This window comes from Tetrao urogallus, assembly GCF_951394365.1.
Source record: "Tetrao urogallus genome assembly, chromosome: 16".
Taxonomy (NCBI): Eukaryota; Metazoa; Chordata; class Aves; order Galliformes; family Phasianidae; genus Tetrao; species Tetrao urogallus.
Genome location: NC_136829.1, coordinates 12,270,208 through 12,283,650, shown reverse-complemented (window position 1 = coordinate 12,283,650; position 13,443 = coordinate 12,270,208). Strand labels below are relative to the sequence as shown.

Genomic DNA, 13,443 nt, shown 5'->3' with positions numbered 1-13,443 from the left:
ACAGCCAGGGGAGGAGCAGACTGCTTTGCTGGTAGGGGAGGTACTGGTAGGGATAGCTAGTTCTCATCATTCATGGTGTTGCAGGTACTGGGCTGGTGTAAGTAAACTGCTGCTCGAGTATTGATACAAAAGCATTTGAGGATTCAGAATGTCTGACTTACAGCCTTTGCCTTCCATTTGCATGATAAACCTGGACTGGCTTTCCTTAGGAGTGCCGAAGGACGCGTTGCAGCCCGTGGCCATTTCAGGTACAGGAGCAGTGAAGCGCTACCAGCCCTGCTCCTGGCTATTCTCAGTCAGACTTGTCTCTCTGTCTGAATTATGACTCCCAACTACTGATGCTGTATTATTTTATGAGCATTTTTAGTAGCTCTCCCAGGGTTCTTTCGGTCTCTTTTTAAATGTTTTACTGCCCCTCTACTGTGGAGATAACAATTGGTAAAAAGGGGAGGATGGAGGCGGCTGTGCCGGTGCCAACCAAGCGAGGTGGCCGAGGCAGCTTTGGCCCAGTGGCCGTAACAGAGTCACAGCTCGAGCTGATTTACAGCCCCCAAACCTGGGTGAAGGCACAGTGCCAGCCCTCTGATGGCTTCAGCTGCTCTGAGGTCACCGCTCAGCAGCCCCATGCCAGCAGCACAGGACCAACACTGCTGGTGGAGGTGGGATGGGAGCAGCAGCGCTGAGAGGCTGCAGCCCGGCGGAGGGAACTTCTTGCTCCTTGGGAAGGGGATTGGGCACAGCAGGCAAAACTCTACAACGCGGTGCTCTGTGAGATTGTCGGCCTGAGCAGCACGATGTTATTCCCTCACATCAACAGCCGCGCAGTGCGTGTGCTTGTCTTAATTATTATTTAGAGGGAAGCAGTGCCCTCTCTCCCCCCTCTCCTCTTTTTTTCTTCCTCTTTTTAAAAGGAAGGTAGCTTTTAAAAGCTTGCCATGAAGATCTAAGTTAAAGGATTTTCTCTACTACAAAGCCCGCATAGTTTCCCAGGCCAGGTGGGCCTGATAGTACTGACTGCATGCTGAAAAACCTCATCCCCACCCTTCAGGCACTTTAATTGTAAGCCTTTCCAGATACACTGGATAAACACTGTCAGAATGAGTCTGAAAGGGCTGCTGTTGTTGTTTTAGCCCTTAAATAATTATGAGTTTGTCTGTCTAATTACAGCATAATCTTCTTTAAGCTTCAACTATTTGCAGTATCTTTTAAACGAGGCAGAATCAGAAACGGTCCAGTTTTGCAAATTTTCACTTCTTTAAGAAAAAGCAGAATTCTTACTTCTGTAAAACTCAGTTCAACCTGCCCAGAGAAGAGCCCTGCAGTGAGATAAAGAGGGGCAGAACAGCATGCGACCCCGAGACGCGGCAGAAACTTAATACTCCACGGATACAATTTTTCAGACAGTTTAGAAATAGTTTAAGGTAATTTACGGGAAGGCTTGAGTGACAAAGCACATTACTTGAAGTGCCTTTCCTTCGCTGGGCACTTTCTAAATTCTTTCTCTTTCATTTCTTTACTCTCTGGAGGCTTTTAAATCCAGCGAACCAAAACAACACTTTGTTTGTTGGTACAGCACAGCGCTGGCACAGATGGCAGACACTGCACCTGTTCCAATAAAACGGGAAACTGAGAGATAAACCATAGCACTCATTAACAGGAATCCGCTGAAACATGAACTATTTGTATTTTGAACCTCTTCCAGGAATAAAAGGAGAAACACATAAACAGACCTTGTTTTCGTCATCGCCAGTTTAAAATTAATTTCTTTAAATGGAACTTCATGTTTGTTTCATGTACGAAGACACCCCACGGTGCCGAAGGAACGATGAAGATGCTTGAATGTCCTCAAGAGAGCGAGCGATTTTCTCTAGCTACACCTATTCTTTAAAACAAAAAATATCTGTTGGCAGTTTTAATCAGCGAATCCTCCTCTACCACAGTTGCAGAAGCCTTTTTCTTTTGGTGCTTTCTCATGCTGAGTAAGAGCACAGTCTTACTACTGAGTCCAGAATGATCAGAATATCAACATAAACAAAAGCCCCTCTGCTCATCTCTTAGTAACTAACATGGGGGGGCGAGGGAAGCAGAGAGCTGTCTGTAAAGATTGCAACAAAACTCACTGCTAAATGGTTTTCTTTCCTGGCATGGGGAAAATGCTATGTAATATCTGATGGACTGTTAAAAAGTAGCTGCAAGGGGAAGGAGCAAGAAGTAACAGCTAAGTGAAGGGTAAATGATGCGTTTGCCTCGATCGTCAGTGTTTGTGCAGTTGTTCAGCATCCCATACATCTCTCTTCCTCTCACACATACATAGAAGAATTAAATGCACAGTGTCATGAAAATTCCTGAGTATCATTTAATGCTGGCAGCCCCGCGCTGTAAAGCCATTTATATAAAGCTGTAGTTGGCAGCTCTCACTCTTGCATGGGAACAAATTAACATTGGCATTCCAAACACAGGAAAGTAAGGAAATTAGAAACACAGTTTATATTTGGCCAGTGCTTTGAAATACTGTACCATGCTACTGATGTCAATTAATGAGAAGCAGAATTTTGCGGAGAGGGTCTGGTTTTGAAACACATTAACACACGTTAAACATGTTTGCACAGGAACTGGATTGGAAGCATCTCGGTTCCAAAACAATAAAGCAATTACACTAAAACTCGTAGTCTCAAAGTTGCCATTAATTCAATCCACTCAGTCTGGATCACTAAAGGATTTTCACCGGCTTCATCACGAAGTTGACACGAACGTGCAACACTGGAACTAGAACTGGTTCTTTTTGCTGCGCCTCTCTCTTAGCAAAAGTGTTGACCAACAAGATCTTAATCCCTTCTGGTTTTACACAAACACCAAAGAGGATCTGGATGGCAGTTTATCTCCTGGCACAACTCCGCTGCCTTCAATGGAATTCCTCCAGCACGGAATTCAGCCCCGCAGTCTTTACAACGCACTGTTTATTTGTACTGTGATTCAGATATTTTGATACCAGGAATCTTTCATCGCTGAAGTTTCTCCATGTGAAATATGTCTTACATTAAGAAATATCAGTTTCACATTTTTGTCAAGCATTATTTGTTAAATTCTTTTTGTTGCAATAGATGGGAACTCAGCTGTAGTTCAACAACACGGATTCGGCTAATAATGATAAGCAGCGACTAATAGGAGCTCGTTCATGTTCTGATTATTGGTGGTAAAGGAAACCTCCCTCAAAAACAATGTCAAGATTAGGAGAGAGAACTGTTTGAAGCAGAAACTACTGCATGCTCATTATTTCAGCACAGGGGCATTTCTCTGGCCCAATTCTGTTCCCAATTGTGCTAGTGTAAATCAAGCGGGAGTTTATTGGGATTACTTTGGACGTACAGTTGTACAAATGGGACCGCAGGGCCAGCTCCAGTAGAATTATGGCCATTTACACCCAGTGAAGTCCTAGCCAAGAATTTTCTCTTGGGTTTCCATTTCCCAAACACGTGCATGTGCAAAGCTTTATCCACATGATCGGGCCTAGCAAGTAGTCCCGTTTACTTCAAACATTTATAGAACGGGAATCTTAAGCCCAAAACTAATTTTAAAAGCTCCCTCATTTCTAGAAATTCCTTTCCTTTAGGAGAGAAACAGATACGTATCTGATAGCTTATTTTATATATCTATACGTGTAGTCGACTCAAGAGGATATTTTATTTTTTCTTTGACGCTGGCCTCAGAAAGGATGGCTGTACCATGGAGAGGATGCAAAACATCCCGACCTCTCAGTGCTCTGCATCTACTGGTAGTCCCTTTATCTGCCTGCTGTCAAAATTTGCTTACTTGTACTCTTGCTCAGATGACTTCATCCATCATTGCAACTTCTCGCTGGTATTCATCAAGTTAGGATGATTTAGATGTGTAAAACTAAATGTGTTATCATTTTAACCACAAATTAACAGTTTCTATATAAATATTAGCATTTCCTCACTTGGTCCAAGGATTGAAGCCATAATGGCACTAACAGCATATTTGATTTAAACTAATTAAAAACAGAGGCTCTCGCAATTTAATATATTGATTTTACCAGTGGGACTTAAATCTTTTATAATAAGTGTACACAGCTGCGCCGCTCACCCACCACCACTTTTAAACCTAATCCCTGCATTCCTCCTGACAATAACATGACAGGATCCACACATCCCAGTATTAGCCTTAACCCCGGTGACACTGCCAGAATGTATTAAACTAAAGCATAGCAGTGTCCTGCTTAAAAGGAGCCTGTCAACAGCCCCGACTGGGCTTTAATAGTTATAATCTCTTTTTTAATTAATGTTTCCAACCTGTTGTACGACGTTCCATCGCACATCCCTCGCTCCAACCCGAAGGAGCGCTTCAAGCTCATGTACAGCAGAAAGCCCTGCTGCTGCACAGGGGCTCTTGCAGCCGCCGTGCAGGAGGGCGGCGGGATGCGGTGCTCTCAGGAGCAGTGCTGCATGCTTTGCCTGTGCACAGCTGCTCTTCCCGGCACACAAGCTCCAGCCGTCCAGCTCGTCTCCTTCAGAGCACTTCCGAGCTGCAGCGCTTTGCCTTTCAGACACAGTCAGGGCTGGGGGCTTCCCCTGTCCACAGAAACGCAAGCAAAGGGCATCGATAGCTGCAGCTTTTTCCCCTTTCTCCTTGCTACAGGGATGAATTTCTCCCTGGAGCCGGTTGGGCGCTCAGAGACCCGCCGGCTGCGTGCTGCACAGGCACTGCTCTGTCCCAGTGATGCAGGCCTCCTGTCGTGCTGCTCCTGTGGCACCCAGTGCTGTGTGCACCCACGCTGCCCACAGGGTGTACCTGCTTGGGCAGGAGATGCATCAGCATCGGGTGGAGGGGAGAGGAAGCCCAGGGCTCGGCCTCATGCGTGGCCACAGCCATGTGATGGCGAGCAGGCATTCGGGGCTAACATTTAATCTGCTTTGTTTCAAGTGGGAAATATGTGAAGATCAAATAAGTTCAAATCCAGGTCAAATATCCTTGAAAATCTTTGATTTATATAAGCAGGAAAATGAGGTTTAAAAGAAGTGATTATGAAAGGGTTACTAAAAACACAGCTGTACGCGTACTCTTATATCTGAGGCTCTCCAAAGAAAAACTGTGTGACATCTATATTAACCTTTGGCTGTACACCAACGAAGGCCTGTAGTGAGCTGGAATGCAAGGCAGCCCCTTCCAAATTTTAACACAAGCCAGGTTACAGCTGCAAATGCCTGCAGCCCGTGCTCACTTTATAAAGTATTCCCCGAAGGAAATTTTTTAACTGTTATAGAATCTTTTTCTAATACCCTACAGTGTTAAAGCCTGTTATTAAAGGGCAGAGAGATGGTTCCCCATGCCAAACACTTGTCAACAAAAAGGATAGCCAGATGGTATGAAATAAAAGGAAACTTGGGGGCTCTTCAGCTCCTTCACTTACATTAACAAAAGCCACTTTGATGTGCTCCTTCCAAGAATGACTAATTCTGCCTCCCCCCCCTTATTTTTTTGCCAGGATTAAGCAATGTTGTTCATTTTACAATCAACCACGAGACAAATTAACAAATTGCACAGCACTTGTGCCGACTCCTTAAGAAAATGTTCTGTGCAAGTCTGTTTACCAAGCCAGGATCACTCGCATAAGGACAGCTCAATTATTTTTAGAAGAAGGGTCCATGCGAGGCAGAGGATGTTTACTCTTCAGTTGCTGTTTATAAACTGGAAATTAAACCGATGCGAAAAATGTTTTGTGTTTTTTCAGGGCTTAAAATGGATCCGCTTGTAAACTTCATTTGGACGTGGGTCTGAAATGGAATTCCAGCTAATGAAATTGCAGTAATAAATTTTATAAAATTAGACAGCAATTAACTGACTAACTTCGTCAGACACTGTGGCTAAACTCTCTTTTAATTTACACGTAAATTCATTCTTGACACAAATCCATTCCTCATCCATCTTAGCACAGGTGTAAGTTAACACAAAATGTCGCCTGTGAATTAACTGGTTATAAATCTAAATCTAATTAATTGTCAAGATTTTACAGGAATATTACATGCTTAGTACAAAGCTCCCTGTAACATAACCCTGAGATGGAGCACCTGTGCTGGGTTCCTCCCTGCCAATGCCCAGTGTAAATTCTTTGGGATAAATACACACAGCATCTCCATAGAAATCAGTGTGTATTTGTGCTTGCTCTGAGGTTTTTTTCTTTTTCACTATGCAACCCAGGCAACTTTCAGTGTAAATCTTTATTTCTTACACGTTTTCCTCCGAAGCTGCATGCCCAGATAGACGGATGGGGACTATGAATACAGCAAACAAACAAACCTACCCGTATCTGTAGATGAGCACTTGGAAGCCTGGAATAACACGTTTTGTTTATTTAAATTCAAAATTACTATTTCTTCAGTCGCTTTTACTTCCTCCACTACTGAGGTGGAAGTTTATTATGCGGTGACATTTCCTCATTGCGATGGCTCTACCACAGTAATAAAAGCCTACCTGTGAAACGCAATGCTCGCAGAGGAGCTCCTACAAAAGTAGGACACAGTTTAGCACAGCCTGCGTCCAGCAATTCAGCTCTGGTGTCCAAGGGATGACTGCAGAAAATCTCCCAAAAAGCACCAGTTCTACAACAGCTTCTAATTTTCCCTGGATGTTATGGTACGCTGGACATATCAAAGCAGGTGTCACATTTTACTATATATGTGAGTGGCTGAGCTAATTCATTCAAACGTCCCTAAACAAGCCTGTCTTTGTCCTATAAAGATGAAAGAGCGATGACTATAATGGGATGAAAGGTGTGCACAGGGATGAAGAAAGCTATTACGGATCTATGTCCTTTTTAAACTCGTCCTGGCATGCAGTGTTGACAAGGGAACAAAACAGCGCAGATAAACCTCAGAGAGGTGCCTTGCTGGTAATGATCCCACCTGTCTCGTTTAAAGCCTTTGGGTTTTGCCTGTGCTCTCACGTCTGACAGTACATTGCATGGGGGACGCTTTCAGATTTCTAAGCCAAGTACAAAACACAGCAGGCCGAAATGGCTCTATCCGCTGTCGCCATCGCATCGAGACATGGAGTACTGAGCGTGCACAGCTCACACAGGCATAACCCGCTCTGTAGGAAGTTCCTACTTAGATGTAGCCCAGATCGTCATTTTCACCTTGCAGTTTATGGAGGGGTTCCACTGTAATCGCAAACTGTTTGTGTTCAAAATAATTTGGGACCCGAATATTAACTCCTTTTGTTTCACCCCTCCACGGGCTGCAGGAAAGGCCTCTCCTGATGCCGGTGGTGCGGGATGGGAGCGCTGTGCAGCCGTAGCTCTGCGCACCAGCAGAGCTGCACGTCCCCCATTGGTACTTACATGCTTCTTAGGTGCTCTGCCTCCCTGAAATTCTGTGCTTTCAGTCCACTGAAACTCACAGAAGTGTGAATTTCACTATGGTTGTTTCCACATCCTTTGTCTTCTGTGCTCTGGGTGTGTTTACGTCGTGTAGGACCCAAGATCCACACAGAACAATGTTTGCGAGATCACTCTTATCTCTAAAGCCAAATATTTGACCACCATTCATACTTTTGGCTGCTCAAATATTTGGCTTTGAGAGTATCATTGCTGATCAGCTTAAGTATCTAGCAGTGATTAGGCAAACACGATAATCGTAAATGGAAAGCATCAGCCCTCCCAAAGAGCACATCCCTAGGCCAAACGTAACTCAGAGTCCTGCTGCGAGCTTACGGCATTTAATGAGGAGGTGCAGCTTAGTGCAAATCAGAGGTCTCACACAGCATCCCATGTGATGGAAGAATTGTGTTGGGACGGCTACCGTGTCGGGTAATTACTATTGTTTGCCATTGAGCTTTGCAGACACTGATACTATGGGCTCTGGGATTGGAGGGGTGGGGGTTTAACTTGTGCTGCCCCTGAGCCCAGAGACCCAGTGAGGCATTAACAGGTTTGTGGATGATGGGAGCGTCTGCGATCCCCAGCGCATTACATGCTGGAGGTGCACTGCTCTGCTCTTTTCTTGGGTTGGGACCAACTTTGAGTCGATCTTGTTTTGGAAATGCTACTTGCGTTGTGTTGGGAGTTTGCAGACACACAATCTGTACGTGTGGTGGTTTCAGTGCTGTGCGTGGTGAGGTCTAAAAACGGACAGAGTGAACCACGGTCTGTAATTATATATTGAAAATAGAATGCTCGTCCTGATGGCGTTTTACTCAAATCCGGCCAAGTCAGTCCAAACGGGTGTGCAATCTACAGCAAGCAAATAGAAATCAGATTGGGCCATAGCATCCAATTAGAGAGGCCTAGCGAGCCGCATACAAAGCATGCCAACTTCGTATCATTTGCATAAAACCATCCACATGCGCTTGGGGAGAGAGGCAACTTGGCGACACTAATGGAGGTCAACAGAAAAAGCTGCAGGAGTGAGCGCGGGTTCACTGTGGGATGCCCCCGAGCCATTGGGAACGCGCTGGGAGCCCCACGTCCTGGCAGCCCCGTGTCCTGCAGCACCGTGACCCGCAGGCTTCGTGTCCTCCTCAGTGAGGTTGGACGCTGCCAAGCCCAGCAGCTCAGCTCCTACCTGCAGGGCCGCTTTCGGAAGGATGGCACGGAACCATCCGGGGAGAAGCCAGTAACGCGCTCGGCGTGTCGGCGTGCGGGTGGCCGTCCGTGCGCTGGGATGGCAGCCGGAGCCCTGGGCACGCACTCTGGCCTCGCCACCACGCCGTCACCTTCCGAGGACCGCTCCCGCCCCTCCTCGCCGCCCGTCCCGCCACCTGCCCGCAGCCCGGCCCTGCCCCGACCCCGGGCACTCACCCAAGTTGACGAAGCTCATGACCATGTCGGCCTCGGTGAGGAAGTTGCTGTCCTGCAGGCTGGCCAGCGGCGGCCCCTGGGTGCTGAAGATGGGCTTGTAAGGGTAGGAGAAGCCCTCGCCCTCCTCGGCCGCCGCCCCCGCCGCCCCCTCCTCCACGGACATGGCATTGTAGAGGTCCAGCATGAACATGGGGGCCGAGTTGTGCTTGCCGTGGAGGTGCGGCCGCGGGCGGTGCGGCAGGCCGAGGATGGAGAGGATCTCCCGCTGCATCTCGCGGCGCTCGGGGCCGCGCAGCCGCCGGTGGATGAAGCTGGAGTGCACCTCGTTGTCCAGCGTGAAGTCGGCGAGGACGCAGCGCAGCCAGAGGGCGGGGGCGGCGGCGCCCAGCACCAGCAGCCAGGAGGCGGGCTGCCCGCGCCCCGCCGGCATCGCGGCGAGGCGGCGGCGGCGGCGGCGGCTGGGGGGCGGCGCGGGGGGCGCGGGGCTGCCCCGCCGGGGGACGCGCCCCTCCGGCATGCGCGGCCCCGCGCTCACGGTGCCGGCCGCCGGCCCCCGCGGAGGAGCCGCGGCCCGCTCATGGCCCGGCGGGGGCTGCGCGGCGGCCCCGGCCCATGGGACGCCGAGAGAGGAGGAGGGAGCGGAGCGGAGCGAGAGCGCTGCGTCCGGGAGCGGAGCCCGAGCGCCGCGGCCGATCCCGCACGGCGCGGCGGAGCCGTGTGCGCTGCGTGCTCCGCGGAGAGGCAGCGGGAGGGTGGCTCTGGTGGGAGGAGCAGGAGCGGAACCCAACGCGCTCCTCTCTCGCCTGCCCGCTGCAAACCGCTGGGGAGAGCAAAGCCGCGCTGCCGCCGGGAGGGGGAACGGCTGACGATCAGGTTGCTCGGCAGGACGTGCGCTGCTGGCTCGGGGCGAGGGCGGCCGGTCCCGGCGGTCGCATTAACGTGGACGTGATGAAGGAGAAGACGCCCCGGGAGGGAGGGAAGGAGGGCGGGCGGTCTGAGCGGAGGCAGAGTTTGGAGGTGCGGATACGCCGCCAGTGCGCGCTAACAGCGCGCAGCCGTGCCCGGCCGGCGCAAAACCCGCGGCACCCAAGTAGTTCAAAAGCAGCACTTCTGCGCTCGCACGCATTCATGCAACAGGGGCGATGGGCTTAGAGTCGCAGAGCCACCAACCCGGCATCGTGGCCGTGCTTTTCGCCTTCCAACCTGCTCGGGCACCTCGTGCCACCCCGCTCCCCTGCTCTGTCCCCTGCCCGTTCCGCCGCCCCCTGCACACCTTTGCGCAACGCTCTGGGAATGCATCGCCTGCTTTTTGAAGCACTGATTTCACTGGGTTTCTAACTCAGTCTGTGTAACATCTACGGTAATGCAGCCCCAGCCCCGGCCAGTCTGGGTAGCGCTACTCAGTAACGATAGAGAGCAGCATGTAGTCTGCTGCTTCCTCAGGTCTCGCTTGGAAAGCAAGAGGAAAGCAGGACAGAAGGTTTATCTGGGACACCGAGCCCAGCCCCAGGTAACCTCAGGAACCAGACGCACACACGAAGTTGGTGCTGCCATCAAGATTCATTCCTCAGGCAAAGGAGAAAGAAGAGGGTGAGAGAGGTTCACTGCAATTTGTTAGATTGCTCCGCTGGTGTTTTTGGACGAGAAATAACTAGCAGTGCTAGCACCAGATCCTCCATCTGCTATGGAAAAAGGAAGTTCTGCCCTTCTTTTAGCTCTTTATGTTTAAATTCCACATGCAGATGGCAGGTGACTGGTTAAGAGCTGCATGGGAAAGACCCGAAATGGTTTAGCGTGTTTGTGTGCGTCTGTGCGCACCTTTTAATAACAGGGAAACTGAGGCATGGCATTGACATGACTCACAGAGCTATTGAAATAGTGGTGGAACCAGCATTGAATCCAGCTCAGTTGTTTAGGAATGCGTGGGGGGGGGGGGGGGGGGGGGGCAGAGGCGGAGCAGGGCAGCCAGGGTCTTTAGTATGGAGCAGTGCTAAGCCCAGGGTGCTATGGGGGGGCTCAGATGCCAGCCCAGTGGGTGCCTTCCCCTCACCCCCCACTGATGGGAGCTTCAGCTCTTAGCACTTGTGTTTCACAGTTAAGATCAAACTCCCCCATAGTTCCTGAGGAGCAGTACCAACCTGCTCTTAACCAGGCAGCTATTTGCCTAAATTTCTCTCCTGCCTAGGGTGTGGTTTCTTGACCAACTGAAATCCAAGCTGCTGACACCCAGCGCAGCCCTCCAGCTGCAGGCTCACTGCCCTCCCGGTGTGCGCAGGTCAGGAAGCCTGTTCTGTTTTTCAACATTAATCTTTCTCAAACCATTTCTTGTTTGTTTTTGCTGAGTTAATTTTCTGCTGGATCAGCTCCTTGATCCTACTGAGTGCGTAAGGGATGGTGCTGGAATGAGGGAGGCTGCAGGAATGCACAGCTGGGGGCAAGGAGAGGGTGGCAGGGCTGGGCTGGGATGCCTGGCGTTTCCCTAAACCAGTCATGGAAGGGCAGGGAGGTGACTGAGCATCTCCCTCTCTGCTCTATCAGCCACACACAACTCAATTTCACTTTCTTTTTTGTTCCTTGTAGGCAGAGTCGGCCTTTTGTCACACAGCAGGACCAGGGGACTCACGTTCCTCAGGGTCAGGGAGACTGGAAGTCTGTAAGGGTGGACTGGTGGAATGGAGAGCAGGTGGCCCTGCTGCCTGAATTACTTACACCTGAGTTGCCCCTAGCTCACATTTGCAAACTCAATGAATCTCAGATCAGTGTTGTATTTTAAAATGGCATCAGTCAGAGGGAAAAGAAGGGAAAAGAAGAAAAGGAAAAAAAGAAAAGAAAAATACTGTTTGGAAGGCTTGGCTCGTGGCTCAACACCTTAGGTAACACACAGCAGTCTGTGTCATTGAAGAAATAGCAGTGGAAGAAATGCAAACCTTGAAGCCTCTTGGTTTGACATATTTCTTGAAGTTGCAATGTTTGAATCTATCTCCTTTTTGTTTTGTTGGCTTAAGTGGTCTGGTTTTGTCTGAGATTGGATACTTCCTGATTTAATGTAGGATATGTCCTTTAAAAAGGGGGGAATGCTGAAATTGTATCCCCTGCTTTCATAGAGGTAGTTGGTAATCTCTTCTAGCAGTGTTTTCTGTGCTCCTATTGCACCAGGTAGAGCATTAAAGAACTGCATTATAGTTGCAATGAGGGTGCTGCTTGCATATATTCTTAAAAACAAAACCACTGTGAGTGTGAGATGAGAGGGGATCTGTTAAAGAGTCATTTCTTTAACGTGAGGCTCACAGCAATTGACTTCAGCTCGCTGTGGGACACAAAGCAGCATTTATTCCGCTGCACACAATGAAGGATGATGCAGCTCAGACTGCAGTGGTTCAGCCCTCAGATCTGAGCTTGAATTTCAAATCCCTTTCAGACAAGGAAGGTACAAAGGGGATTGTCTTTCTCGTGGACAACATCCTTCTCTTCCCTCCTTTTTCCTGCTGTGTGATCGCCATCCTGCTTCCACAGACAGCGTGCTGAAATGTTGGCACCTTCGTGTCATCGTCCTCTTCCTCCTCCTCCTTCCTGGATCAATTAAGAAACCAGTTTTTCCTCTTCTCTGCTCCTGTCGTTCCTTCTCTTTTTGAGATGGAAAAGTAAATGCTTATGGTGAAGCAATCCCTGTTTGCTGGCACTGGATGCATGGGCTCATTTCTGTAAAAACAACCTCCCCGTGTTTCTTGAAGCTCCATGCAAGCCATGTTACCCACTGAGTCACTCTGTGATCTCTCTGAGCTTCACGTGTATGCTGTTATCTGGCTTTTGTCCCTGCTGCTGGCACTGCTTCTGTTGGGGTAGAACTCACTACATTTGGAAGTACTTCTTTAGGATAAGGAATCTGATTTGAAAACAGGAAATAGAGTGCAAAATTCAGGTATGTGTGTGATGAATTTGTTTGTGCTGATCCCAACGCCGTGCACTCCTGTTAGGGAATTCAGTTGCATGCAGTTTTACCACATGGGCAGTAAGAAGTGGAGGCTTTGCTCACAAACTCATTTCATGGCTGTTTTCAGACATCAGACACAAAGCATTTTTCTTCCTTGCTCGCTTTTGAGCTCCATGCCTTCCCGCTTTGATGTCCTCAGCTTTAACCACGTTTCTTTTCCATTCTATTTTGCATCTTCTCTCATTTGTCTCAAAGTGCAAGCCCTGAATTACAGCAAACTTTTTTATTCTCCTTCCAAGTGTTCCCACTGAACTAACACGTGTTTGGGGAACTTGGGGTTGTTCCTCTGGGCTTCGCACATGCAGAACATTTATATAACAACAATAATAGCATCATTATTTGTATAAGACCGCATAATTAGCTTGCATATTTAATTACACTATATTGGATTATCCTTATCAAAAGTTTCTATTCATCTCCTCGGCGTTATTACTGGGAATGAACTCACCAACACACGTAATCGCATTATGGGTAAGCCATTGTATTCGTTCTAATCCAGGAATTTGAGCAGGTCGGGGCTGGGATGGACGGCACTGATTGTGGAAACTCAATGTTGGTTCTCACTGCTGCTGATGGGAGGGGAGGTGGAGCTGAAAGCTGAGGTTTGGGTATGAGAGAGCGTTGTTGCTTCTGGAGA

The 13,443-nt window shown here is 48.8% G+C and overlaps 1 protein-coding gene across 1 annotated transcript in view; it reads right to left on the bottom strand.

The window, feature by feature from the left end:
- The window catches only part of BMP7 (bone morphogenetic protein 7), a gene marked incomplete at both ends in the record, with an annotated part of 40,561 nt that extends 31,229 nt beyond the window's left edge, over positions 1 to 9,332 (bottom strand). The window contains one exon of the mRNA XM_079543437.1: positions 8,816 to 9,332. Coding sequence (XP_079399563.1) covers positions 8,816 to 9,332 — 517 coding nt within the window. The remainder of the gene's footprint in view (positions 1 to 8,815) is intronic.
- Positions 9,333 to 13,443: the final 4,111 nt, after the last annotated feature.